The sequence below is a fragment of the Mesoplodon mirus genome (assembly GCF_964341445.2).
Source record: "Mesoplodon mirus genome assembly, chromosome: 8".
NCBI lineage: Eukaryota > Metazoa > Chordata > Mammalia > Artiodactyla > Ziphiidae > Mesoplodon > Mesoplodon mirus.
Genome location: NC_138984.1, coordinates 58,109,973 through 58,124,422, shown reverse-complemented (window position 1 = coordinate 58,124,422; position 14,450 = coordinate 58,109,973). Strand labels below are relative to the sequence as shown.

Below are 14,450 nucleotides of genomic sequence, written 5' to 3'. Positions count from 1 at the left end.
AATTATGTGATCTTCATTTTTGTGCCAGCATGGCAATTTTTGGTTATTTCAGGTTTTCTCTAGCATATCTGATAAGTATCTATTTCATACTCTCTTAGGTAAAGGATAGGAATAGGAAGAAATAGCAAATTTATTGTAAAAACTGCAACCCAGATCTATGCTCCAGAGAAACAGTTTTATCAGTCAAAAAAACCTTAAATTAAAAGAAAATGATTGATTCAAATTAGTGGCTTTTCACTATTGTTCATATATTTAAAATATAAGAATCATATTTGATACTATTTCTTTAACAATTTAGACACGTTCGTTCTTCTCTTTCTTGCCCATACTCCTTTACTCTTTCCCCACCAACTTTGGAGCTTAGTTTTCATGTTGGCCTTATTTCCCCAAAAATATTTATTTGAAATTATTCAAGGACATTTATAATACATTGAAAGTATATTTTTCAGCTTGATTCTGACTAATTGTGACATAAAAACATTTGTTTTCCTTTATAAGAGCACCTGTGTGTAAACTAATTCTGACATCAGTACAGTTGTCATATGGTAAGTTTAAAAACTCTTGGGGACCAGTATGTGTATGCTAGGCCTTTGGAAACTCCAGCACTACCAAATGGAGTCTTCTACCTATTAACCAAATGTCAATAATTAATTGGAAGTTAGCTTGTGATATGTATTCTTTGCACATGTTCCTGCCAAGAACTTCTGTGTCTAATTAAGACAATAGGGATATTTGTGTTATGATGATTTCTGATAGTATTTCTATAATCCTTCAAACCACTTTTGAATGTCTTTTTAAAATTTTCTGTTTTTAAATTCTGTAACTATAAGCTTCTGTAAATAAGAGAATTTTCAGTGTAGAACAAATTATTATCCAGAGAATGTCGATCATACAATACAGCATTTGATTTTGACAATTTTGAAAATTTCTGGATCTGGGATAGCCTTGGAAAGTATTTTCAGGGCTAGATTAACCAAGCTAACACTCTAAAGGCAATTTTCTTGGCTATATCATACAATCCAACAAACACTCCACTACAGCAAAATTTGAACTTAAATGGGGACAACATCTATTTGAAATGCCATCACTGAATATTAATTTCCATGGAGTCTCAAAAACCAGTGAAAAAATTTTCATTTCTTCCCATTGCTGAAGATCACATTTATATATGAAGAATCTATGTTCATTAAAGATATCCCAAGCACATCTATGTAAATTACACTCAAATTATTCCTAAGTTTCTTGCTGCAGTTTTATAAGTTAGAGAGTGTTCTTTCTCTATATTTGGTTTGTAATTCCCGAAGGTTCTCAAGGTGCTAATTCTATTCAATTCTTTACTTTCAATTTCAGTTTAAGGAGCAAATAAATGATGCTTTGCCTGACCATCATAAAACGTTGCTTAATTTTGGCAAGTGTAGAATCTTTTAGTTGTATTAAGTTGATAGATATTTTAGCCATAAAAGTGATGCTTGCAGTCAGCTTTGGCTTTACATATTGTGACAGTGTGTCAAATTACTGCTGAAAATTTGAGCAAAATCTGTATTCAAGATAGCTTTAATTTGAATATTTTTTATTCCTAATTTTGTTGCCATTCATCTAAGTCTCCTGCCTAGAAGTACTGCAAATTTCAAAAAAATAGGAACTACTAGGGGAAAAAAGAAAGAGACTTGTTTTTAATACTAAGACCTTTTTCATGTTTTGTTTTGTTTTTCAAGTATGGAGATCTTTGTTATATTCCTTATACTTAGGGGAAAATATCACTTGATTTAAGATTGTTATATTGTTGTATTATATTTCTATTTGGTGAGACAGCATAGAGAAGAAGATATAGCCCTGGGTTAGTAAAGCCTGAGTGCAGTTCCCCTATCAGCCATGTGACTGTGGATCATTAACTTCCTGAACTGCAGTTTCCAAAGTTGTGAGAATTAAATATGTTAAATGGCTAATTTGACCTACTCACTCGGTGTAATATTTTTATTAGTCATTTAGTACATTTGAAAGATTACTATTAAACAAAAGGTATATTATACCCATTGCCTTCCACATTTGAACTCTGGAGTGTATTAAAAGTAGATGACAATGGGCTTCCTTGGTGGCGCAGTGGTCGAGAGTCCGCCTGCCAATGCAGGGGACTCGGGTTCGTGCCCCGGTCTGGGAGGATCCCACATGCCGTGGAGCGGCTGGGCCCGTGAGCCATGGCTGCTGAGCCTGCACGTCCAGAGCCTGTGCTCTGCAATGGGAGAGGCCACAGCAGTGAGAGGCCTGCATACCGCAAAAAAAAAAAAAAAAAAAAAAAAAAAAGTAGATGACAAGAATCAGATTGAATAAATAAGCGCAGGTCTGTCTTGGCTCCCAAAATGCCTCCTTCACAGTGTAACATCCCTGTCATCTTAACAAATGACTGACTTGTCATTTTAATGTCATTAGTAATGCTAAAATTTCTCCTTGAAAAGGTAAATGAAGCAACACATTTTACCTCTCAGTTAAAATAGTGTTTTTATTTTTAATAATTTTTTAATGCAATGTCCCTTAAAGATTTAAAAATCATAATTTTAATAGAAATATAGATATTTTCGTGCCTGCTTCAACCTAGATCTAACCAATATTAGTTGGATTTCTTTTTTTTTTTTTTTTTTTTTGTGGTATGTGGGCCTCTCACTGTTGTGGCCTCTCCCTTTGCGGAGCACAGGCTCCGGACGCGCAGGCTCAGTGGCCATGGCTCATGGGCCCAGCCGCTCCGTGGCATGTGGGATCTTCCCGGACCAGGGCACGAACCCGTGTCCCCTGCATCGGCAGGCGGACTCTCAACCACTGCACCACCAGGGAAGACCTAGTTGGATTTCTTGCTACAAAGTTTTCCCCTTTTGATTTATAGAGCTTGTAAATATGAATGAAAGTTTCTTCAGGATTAATATACTTGGGATTCCAGCCACACCTCATATTTGTCTGGGTGTAAAAGTCCAATACATTTATTTTGTACAGCATTTTCGGGGGGGGAAATCAACTTTTAAAATAAATCAAAACAATATGCATAAAGGAAATACATATTTTATGTAGTTTATCATTTTTCATGGATAAATAATACAAAATATGAATGTAGGTCTTTGCTTTTCCTATGTGCAGTCTCACTTTCTCTTCTTGTGTATGATTGCTGTTATATATGTATTCAAATATGCACAGAATACACACTCATTTTTACCTGAATGAATCAATAATTGCCATATTTTTCTAAACTTTAGTCAGTGCTGTTATCTGACAGCTGAATAAAACTTCGCTGGGCATAACTTCAAAAGAATAGATCTGATTTACCTGAAAGCATGAATTTCTGTACTGTAATATAAATACTATTTTTATTGAATGAATAGGTGAAAGAAACATGAATTATGTACCTTCTGTTTTTTAACATTTCATTTTTTGACATGTTATATTTCAGCATACTGTGGATTTTCTTTCTTCTATATTTTATTTTCTTCCACAGTCCTTCCACATTACGTTAAAAGATTACTAAAATAAGAGTGTCTGCTTTGTAGAAATTCATGTTTTAAGATGCCTTCACAAGATGATTTATAAAGTTGAATAGCCATTTAGCAATCTAAGTGGACAGAATTGAAAGTTATAATGCATTCATGTATACATTCATAAATTACCTAGTGCTGTAGGTATAATAGTGAATAAGAAAAAAGATCACTGTCCTCACTGAGCTTAAAGTCTAATGGGAGCAAAAAATATTAATAAAAAGTGACTTTGTAAAGAAACACAAGTGTAAATTTGCCACTCTAATTCATGCTATGAAGCAGAGTATATGGTGCAATAATCAGAACACAGAAGGCTTCTTGAGGGAAATGTTTGATATATTAAAAAAACAGAAGGAATTAAGCAAGTAGATTGAAAAAAAGCATTTCAGATAGGGAGCAGCATGTACAAAAGGTATTTTGGAAATTCTTCCTTGTGATTTCTATGAATGGTTAATTTTTTTATAATAAAAATTATTTTATTGCAAACAATACACACATATATTGATTTTTAAATGGTATTATTTTCTGTTAGTATGAATGGTATTGCTGTTGTTTTTAATAATATGCAGTTTTGTGTTTATCTGCATTTATCTACAATTTAATTTCAGCTACTTGTTCTGGACTGAATGGGGACAGATGCCATCCATTGGAAAGGCTCGTTTAGATGGCTCAGAGAAGGTTGTCCTTGTAAGCATGGGAATAGCATGGCCAAATGGCATCTCCATTGACTATGAGGTCTGTTGGATTTCTTAAGTATTGAAAGTGCATTAACTGCCAACTTGCACTAGTCTACTTTTATTATCTCTTATTTTCTTTATAAAACAATCAAAAACAGCTTGTAATATTACTTTTCAATCATCAACCTTAGGAAAATAAATTGTATTGGTGTGATGCTCGTACAGACAAGATAGAAAGAATTGACCTTGAGACTGGCGGGAATCGTGAGATGGTGCTGTCAGGGAGCAATGTGGATATGTTTTCAGTTGCAGTCTTTGGGGCTTACATCTACTGGTCTGACAGGTAATTTATTTTTTCATAAGTATTTGAGTCTCAAAATGTTATTTTCGTGCCAATTGCTTTACTCTTGTAGGATTAGCTATTCCTTAGCAGGGTCACAGAAAGGATCTCACAAAACCATGTAATTTCCACAGAAGAGGCAGTCACTCTTGCTATTCCAGGCTCAACCCTTTCAATGTCACAGACTAATGTTGGTTTCTTTCCCAACTGCTGGGCCATCTGTTACCTTCAGCTTAAATAACTGGCTTGATTTGGATTAAAGATTGTTGATCACATATGTTCAATTTCTTGGCAGAGCACATGCCAACGGGTCCATCAGAAGGGGCCACAAGAATGATGCCACAGAAACCATAACCATGAGAACGGGTCTTGGAGTCAACCTGAAGGAGGTTAAAATCTTTAACCGAGTAAGAGAGAAAGGTCAGCACTCTTGTAAGATAAATACGTTTTATGATATTTCTTTCTCTTATTTTTTTTGACTTTTATTTATCAAACTTAAGTTAGGGATTAATTCTTATATGAGTCCAAAACCTCAAGACCCTATTTTTTTACATCTAATTTCCTACAAAAATCATATAGTAGCCTAATGAAATGAATATATAATAGTTCATGGATAGTTTTGCCTAGGACAGTGCATGTATATGGACATGTTATATACCTGGTATGGCTTCAGTTTAGGTTTAGACTAAGTAATATAGAACACTTGATAAATATACATATTCAATGAAGTATACAAAGCACAATTAGGATATTAGAGAGTAAAAAGCAGCCAAAAATTTTTTTATTATATATAATATATATATATATATTTTAATAGTCACACACTTTATTTAGAACTAACTAAATATGCCACATTACTTGGCCCAAAAGGTTGTTTTCACGTCAGATTATATTTTAATACATAAAGTGATGATGGCTCCAGAAGGTTGCTATTAGTGTGAAATAAGTCCAGAGTCATCATTTCTTTAAAATATGTGTTTTGAAACTGATATGACATGATTTGGATTTTTTTTAATATCACTTCCATTAAGATAATGTTCATTTTAAATGTCCATTAGAGTAAATTATAATTAATTTTCTTGACATCAAAGGAAGGTATAATAATTTTGGAGAGGATGATGGATTCATAGAGGAGAATTAGTGTGATGTAGAAATCTTAATATCATGTTACATCTTCACTCAAAACTGGAGTGAAAAACTTATGCCCAATATACTTAGGAAGGTAGGCACATTGGAGCCATAAATTTCTTTGATATCTTATATACTTCATAGACCTTCGTTTAAGGTACTGCATATTTCTTTTGGTGAATGCAGTTCATGTTTTGAGTGAATCAGGTACTTGTACCAAAGATTACAATATATACAACTTATTGTAATCTCAGTATCAAGTTTCAAAAGAGTTATGCACTTAACTGGCTGATTAAGGGAAATTTTTTATGCTTCTCTTTGGATGGTCAGGGGAGCAGAAGAATGTGATCTTTGAAATAAAAAAATCCCAGGTTTTAAACTGAAGTGATTAAAATTAGCAGTACTTTATAGTGTTTGGATTTATACTGACCAGTCTAAAAATTAAGCATAAAATAACCCAGAATATTCAACATTAAATTTTTAATATTTTTCTAAGAAAAAACTATCTGGAAAACAAAAGAAAAAACACAGACATACATGTGTGTATCTGCTTCTTCTTCTCCCTAGGGACCAATGTTTGTGCCAAGGACAATGGGGGATGTCAGCAACTCTGTCTTTATCGAGGAAATTCCCAGAGAACTTGTGCTTGTGCCCATGGATATCTGGCAGAGGATGGAGTTACTTGCTTAAGGCATGAAGGCTATTTGCTGTATTCAGGGAGAACAATATTAAAAAGTATACATCTTTCTGATGAAACCAATTTAAATTCACCAATAAGGCCATATGAAAATCCACATTATTTCAAGAATGTCATAGCTTTGGCTTTTGACTATAATCAAAGAAGAAAAGGTACCAACCGAATCTTCTACAGCGATGCACACTTTGGAAATATACAGCTTATTAAAGATAACTGGGAAGACAGACAAGTAATTGTTGAAAGTAAGTACAACAATTTATTTTTAAACAGTTTGGTGGAAATGAGTATCATTTGGAGTAGTAGAGAAATTAGAGTGGTAATTGCATGTAGCAATTATATTTTCCTAGAGTTTATATTCAAGAATGAGTGAAACTATAGCATCCAAACCCCCAAAAGTCAAAGAAGTAATTAACTGCTAGCATGTACAGTGTGAATATTATGATTATTAGCTTCTAATCATGGAACATTCAAGATATTCCTCTATAATGTTTCTTATTAATAAGTGTATTAAAATCCATGGAAAATAATTTTTCAGTATAAAACTTACTAATTTTATTTTCTTCCAGTGGGTGAAATTATATCTTTAAGAATATCTACCTAACTATATTCAGTGAATTTTATTTTCTCAAGTATCAGATTTTTTGTGTGCATATATATGACAGTCTTGATGAGAAAATGTTATTAAAGAAATAATCTAATATTTTAAAAATATTTTAATATTCTACAGGACAATACTTTTAATATTTTACAGGACTCAAACATAATATTATGTGAATTATCTACATATTATAATTTAGAGAAACCTCTTTCCTGTCATCCAACTTTTACAGGGACAATCTTCATATTCCTCATTCAGCATCTCTCTCTTCTCTATCTCTATGTGATTTCCATATATTCCTCACTTTTCCAATTTCAATATACTGAGGTCAATCTCTTTAAATTGCAAAATAATACATAAAGTATAAAATTTCAAGTAATATGGATTTTTAACTGAAGTTTCTGCCTCATCCCAGCAACATCAATTCCATTTACTTGTAAGTGACAGCTGTCATGCCTCCAGAATTTTCTTTAGGTATGTGTATCATTTGTAATTACAAAACTGTAATGATACAATATTCACCTGCTTTTTTTCACTTACAATATATCTTAAAAAGCTTTTAAGGCTATTTAAGATAAGGCTCTATCTTATTCTTTTGAAAGCCTGTATCTATCCTATACTAAGAGCAAACTAATTTATTTAACCATTTTCTCACCGACAATCATTTAGGTTGTTTTTTGTGTCTTATCACTACCTACAATGTCACAGTGAACATTTGTGCACATAAATATGTTTTTTCACATACGTGAATATTTCCTTAGCATAGAATTCTAGAAATAGAACTGCAAAAATCATTGTTTTATTTATTTATTTTTTAGAACTGGTCAAATTTCTCCAAAAAGACCATATCAATTTATGTTTTTATTAACTGTTTATAAAAAGATCCATTTTCCCACACTTTTGACAATGATTTTATAATTTTTATTAGCTTATGACTAATATGTAAAAAGTCAACTTATATTAATATACATTTACCTGATAACTAGCGAGATCCAGCATCTATTCATATGCTTACTCATGTGAAAAACACATCAAACTCCCTATTGTACATTGCCATCCCTTGCTAAGCCTGTCACAGTTTATTTTGTTCTTTCAATACTTAATATCCTCACAATCCTTTTTGCCTATTCAAACCTGACAGCCTTTTCAAATCTGTTCAAGTGTGTACTTTCAAGCATATACAAATACACATTCTTGTTTCTTTATTCTCTAGGTTACTATACTTGTTGATAATTTCATAACAATTTGTATATTCCAGCACATGCCATTTTGGCTTCCCTGTGTGTGTGTATATATATGAAGATGCAACTATAACTGTACTGATCATAGAGTTGAGACACTCGAGACTTACTGATTCTTTGGGTATATCCCTATGAAGTTTACATTATAATTCTCTATGGTCCTCCCTCCATTTTCCTAGACTGACACAATTCAGAGTTGGAAGTGCTTATGTTGCATCTGTAATCTATTAACTAACTTATTCATTTTCTGTGCTCCAGATTCTTTGTCAGGTACCCTGGGTATAAAGGTGAATATGAGTCCATAGACCTTTAGAAGCCATAGTTTAAGAAGAAAACTACGTGTAAACGGACATTGAAATTCACTAGAATCTATAATATACTGAAGGCCTAGATAATAAATAATCTTTCTGGGGAAGCGTAGAGGATGCCACTGAGATGAGTTGAGGAAATGTAAGGGATCAATAGGAGTCTGTCTGTTGAGCCAGGTGGAGAAGAGGAGGAAGAATTTTAGACCAATGGTCCCCAAATGTGGTTCCTAAGGTCTCCTAATACATGTTCAAGGACTCTAAGAGATCAAAATTATTTTCATAATAATACTAGATATTTATTTGCCTTTCCACTGTGTTGACATTTGCACCAATGGTGCAAAAGCCATTGTGGCTAAATTGCTGGTACCTTAGCACTAATCAATACAGTGGCACCAAACAGTACTAGTAGTCATTGTATTTTTCACTGCCACTTAATAGCAGGAAAAAAAAAAAAGAGCCAGTTTCACTTAAGAATGTCCTTGAAGAAAAAGTAAAATAATTAATTTTATTAAATATTGATCCTTCAATACACATCTCTTTAATATGCTGTGTAATATTATAAAATACATATAAGGAACTCTGATGCATTCTGAAGTATAGTTGCCTGAAGGATACCATGTATTTCTGACATTTGAGTTTATGCTTTTTTTAAGGAATATCATTTTTTACTTAAAAGAATGAGGAACAGATAAACTATGGTTATTCAAACCTGGGTGTATGGCAGACTAAATACAATGAGTCTGTCACTCCAAGGAAAATGACCTATGTTATTTATTGCAAATAATAAAAATCAAGATTTCAAGTAAAAATTAAAATGTTCAAGACTTGTATCCACCACAGTTAGCTTGATAGCTTCCCAATACTTAAAGGTTTTTCTGATGAGACGGGTAGTGATATTACTAGTGATTTGGGGTGGGGGGGTGTTGCATGCTGAAATTGTTAGCATTTGGAGGATATGCATAACTCAGGGAACCAATATTTTCCAAATGACGTGATAAAATCATGCCTGGGTAAATGATCCATTCAGAGTATAAGATAGACCAAAGAATTTTAATGTAATAGAATAGGAAAAGTTCATCACTATGGTTTCTGATTCCACACTGAAGCTAACCTTTAAGTAACTATCACTTGTGTTGTTGTAGCATAAAATCATATCCAGAATTATCTGAAAAGGCTGTTAAAACCCTTCTTCCTTTTCCAACTTCACTGCTGTGTAAAGCTGGATTTTCTTCACAAATTTCAAGTAAAACAACACAACAGATTAGTCAAAGTAGATGTGAGAATCCAGCTGTCTTCTACTAATCCAGACAGTAAACAAATTTATAAAATGATAAAATAATGCTGTCTCCTCATTTTAAAAAATACAGCTATTTTTGTAGATGTTATTTATATTAATATGCAGTCAATTCATTTTTGTTTGTTAAAATATATTAATACATATCAAAACAAATTTTTTAGTTTAAATTTCTAACACAATAGCTATAGACATAATTCACATACACAAAACTTTTGCTGGAGTCTTCAATACTTTTTAAGACTGTAAAAGTCCTCAGAACAAAAAAGATTACAAACTACTCTTCTAGACTAAAGGCTCAGAAAATTTTAAAGACATGAAAAGGCACAGGGTAGACAAGGAGTGACACATCATTTGGTATGATTAGAACATGGGTTTCATGGCATGAATGGTGTGAGATGAGGTTATTGAGTCCTAGAGAGAAGTCCAATATTGAAGGATTTGGTCTGCCAAGATAAGAAGTACTAAAGAAAAAAAAGTTTCATTGAGATATAATGTACATACCATAAAACTCCTTCATTAAAAGTGTACAGTTCAATAATTTTGGGTGTGCTACTTTATTAGTATATTACATTATTAATAATTACATTATTAAGTTTTAAAATTAGGTAAAAATATATAAAACATAACTTGCCATTTCAACTTTTAATTGTACAATTCAGTGACATCAATTACACTCATGATATTGTGCAATCATCACCATCTATTTCTAAAACTTTTAAAATAAATCTATTTATTGGCTCCATTGGGTCTTCGTTGCTGCACACAGGCTTTCTCTAGTTGCAGAAGTGGGGGCTACTCCTCATTGTGGTGTATGGGCTTCTCATTGCGGTGGCTTCTCTTGTTGTGGAGCATGGGCTCTAGGCATGCAGGCTTCAGTAGTTGTGGCTCATAGGCTCTAGACCTCAGGCTCAGTAGTTGTGGCACATGGGCTTAGTTGCTCTGCAGCATGTGGGATCTTCCCGGACCAAGGCTCAAACCCATGTCCCCTGCATTGGCAGGTGGATTCTTAACCACTGTGCCACAGGGAAGTGCCTCCAAAACATTTTTCTCTCTTTAAACAGAAACCTTGTTTAAGCAATTACTCCCCATTCCCCTTCCCTGTATTCTCTGGTAATCTTTCATCTATTTTCTTCCTCTATGAATTTGGCTATTGTATATATTTCATATAAGTGGAATCATACATATATATGCTTTGTTGTGTGTGGCATAATTCACTCAGTATAATGTTTTGAAGGTTAATCCATATTGTAGCAGGTGTCAGAAGTTCATTCCCCTCTTTATGGCTGAATAATATTTTATTGTATGTATATACCACATTTTATTTATCCATTCATCTGTTTATGGACATGAGTTGTTTCTACCTTTGGTTATTGTGAAAATGGCACAGTGAACACTGAGATACTAATATTCAAGATAAGGAGTTATGATTTTTTTCAGTAGATGAAGGGAAAACAATGGAGTGTTCTAAGGTAAGTATATAATAGGACTTTTGTTTTATGAAGATAACTCTGGCTATGTTATGTTTGATGACATTTAAGAGATGCCGAGGGAGGTTTTTGCTGAGTTACAGATCCTATATATATCATGGTAAATTAAACTGAAAACAATTTAACCAAAGTATATACATATTTCTGTTCAGCAGTTTGTCTTTCTCTTTGGTTGATAGTTTCCTTCACTGTACAAAAGCTTATTAATTTGATATAGTCACATTTTACTTTTGTTGCCCTTGCCTGAAGAGATAGATGCAAAAAAATACTGCTAAGACCAGTGTCAAACAGTGTACTGCTTACATTCATCAGGGATATTGGCCTGTAACTTTTTTTTACTGTACTGTTTTTATCTGGTTTTTGTATCAGTAATGTTGGCTTCATAGAATGAGTTTGGAATTGTTCTTTCCTCCTCAGTTGTTTGGGATAGTTTGAGAAGGAGAGGTATTAACTCTTCTTTAAAGGTTTGGTAGAATTCACCTGTGAAGCTATCTGGTCCTACACTTTTGTTTGTTGGGATTTTTTTTTTTGGTTTTTTGTTTATTTGCTTTTTTACTGAGTCAATTTCATTGCCAGCAATTGGTCTGCTGAGATTTTCTATTTCCTTGGAAAATTGTATATTTCTAAGAATTTATCCATTTCTTCTAATTTGTTCAATTAGTTGGTGTACAATTTTTTGTAGTAATCTCTTACTATCCTTTGTATTTCTGTGGTGTCAGTTGTAAGGCTAGATTGTTTGCGATTTTTCTTGGTTCTTGATGAAGGCCTGTATTGCTATAAAATTCCCTCTTAGAACTGCTTTTGCTGCATCCTGTAAATTTTGGATTTTTTGTTTTTATTTGTCCAAAGGTATTTTTCTATTTTCTCTTTAATTTCTTCAATGGCCCATTGGTTGTTTAGAAGCATGTTGTTTAGCCTCCACATTTGTTTTTTAACAGCTTTCTTCTTGTAAATGTTTTCTTGTTTCATAACACTTCGATCAGAAAAAAATGCTTGATATGAATTCAGTCTTCTTCATTTATTGAGATTTGTTTTGTGGCCTAACATGTGATCTGTCCTGGAGAATATTCCATGTGCACTTGAAAACAATGTGTATTTTGCTGTTTGGGGGTGGAATTTTGTCTAGTTATCTATTAGGTCCATCTGGTCTAATGTGTCATTTAAGTCAATGTTTCCTTATTGATTTCTTCTATCCATTGATGTAAGTGGTTGTGTTAAAGTTCCCTAGCATTACTGTGTTACTGTCAATTTTTTCTTTATGTTTGTGATTTGCTTTATGTATTTAGGTGCTCTTATGTTGGGTGCATAGATATTAACAAATGTTATAGCCTCTTGTTTGATTAATCCCTTTATCATTATGTGATGCCCTCCTTTGTCCCTTGTTATGGTCTTTGTTTAAAAGTCTATTTTTTATCTGATATAAATATTGCTATCCCAGCTTTTGTTTGTTTCCATTTGCATGGAATATCTTTTTCCATCCCTTCACTTTCCAGTCTGTGTGTGTCTTCAGATATGAAATGAGTCTCTAGTAGGCAGCATCTATACGGGTTGTGTTTCTTCATCCATTCAGCAACCCTGTCTTTTGATTGGAGCATGTTGTCTATTTACATTTAAAGTGATTATTGATAGCTATGTTTATTGCCATTTTGTTAATCATTTTCTGGTTGTTTTATAGTTATTCTGTTCTTCTCTCATTCTCCTCCTTTGTGATTTGTTGACTTTCTTTAGTGTTATTGTTTATATTCCTTTCTCTATTTTTTGTGAATGTATTATAGATGTTTGGTTTGTGGTTACCATATGGTTCATATATAACAACCTACATATATGTTATTTAAGTTGATGGTTGCATAAGTTTGAGCACATTCTAAAAGCACTACATTTTTACTGCCCCTGTTCACAATTTGTGTATTTTGTGTCATATTTTACATCTTTTTATTTGTGTATTGCTTATGTAATTATTTTAGAGGTAGATAATTTTACTACTTTTGTCTTTTAACCTTCATACTAGCTCTAGAAGTGGTTGATCCACTACCTTTACTACATGTTTGCCTTTACCAGTGGGATTTTTTTTCATATTTTTCTTGTTTTTAATGGTGGCTTTTTCTTTTCTATTTCATGATGCCCCTTTAGCATTTCTTATAAGGCCAGTTGAGTGGTGATGAACTCCTTTAGTTTTTGCTTGTCTGGGAAACTCTGTATCTCTCCTTTCTTTAGTTCTGAATGATAACCTCACCAGACAGAGTATTCTTGATTGTAAGTTTTTTCTTCCAGCACTTTGAATATATCAAGCCAGTTCCTTCTGGCCTGTGAGGTTTCTGCTGCAAAGTCACTGGATAGTCTTTGTGGGTTTCCTTGTGTGTAACTTATTTTTCTCTTGCTGATTTTAAGATTCTCTAACTTTTGACATTTTTAATTATAACATTTCTCAGTGTGGGTCTCTTTGGGTTCATCTTGTTTGGCACTTTCTGTGCTTCCTGGACTTGGATGTCTCTTTCCTTTGCCAGGTAAGGGAAGTTTTCAGTCATTATTTCTTCAAAAAGTTTTTCTATTCCTTTCTGTTTATCTTTCTTGAATCCCTATAATGCAAATCTTAGTTTGCACTGTATTGTTCCAGAGGTCTCTTAAACTATACTAATTATTCATTCTTCTTGCTCTTCCAATTGGGTGATTTCCACTAACCTGTCTTCCAGATTGCTGATCCTTCCCCCTATTTTTTATTTTGGTTATTGTATCCTTTGGTTCCAAGTGGTTCTTTTTTTAATATTTTCTCTTTGTGGAAGAGCTAGCTGAGTTCATTCACTTGTCTCCCAAGTTTGGTGAGCCTATTTGAGCTTTTTATCATATAAATTGCTTATCTAGCTATGTTTTATTTAGCTTCTTTTCTGAGGTTTTGGGGGTTTTTTAATTTGAAATGTATTCCTTTGTCTCCTCATTGTGCCTAAGTCTGTGTTTGTTTAGGTACTTAGAATAATCAGCTATGTCTCCTAGTCTTGAAAGAGTGGCCTTATGTAGAAAGTGTCCTGTTGGGCCCAGAGGCACAATCCCCTGTGGTCACTAGAGTCAGGTAGTCCACAGCAGTGTGTACTTTCCTGTGGGTGGTTGGGCTGTGACTGCTGCAGGTGCACTGGGGGTGGGGTTAGCCCCCAGGCCAGCTGGCTGTAA

The 14,450-nt window shown here is 33.5% G+C and overlaps 1 protein-coding gene across 1 annotated transcript in view; it reads left to right on the top strand.

The window, feature by feature from the left end:
- The window catches only part of LRP1B (LDL receptor related protein 1B), a gene marked incomplete at its 3' end in the record, with an annotated part of 2,351,282 nt that overhangs the window by 1,849,720 nt on the left and 487,112 nt on the right, over window positions 1-14,450 (top strand). Inside the window, exons 61-64 of the mRNA XM_082630936.1 lie at window positions 4,124-4,250; window positions 4,384-4,535; window positions 4,828-4,952; window positions 6,228-6,599. Of these exons, the coding sequence (XP_082487062.1) occupies window positions 4,124-4,250; window positions 4,384-4,535; window positions 4,828-4,952; window positions 6,228-6,599 (776 nt within the window). The remainder of the gene's footprint in view (window positions 1-4,123; window positions 4,251-4,383; window positions 4,536-4,827; window positions 4,953-6,227; window positions 6,600-14,450) is intronic.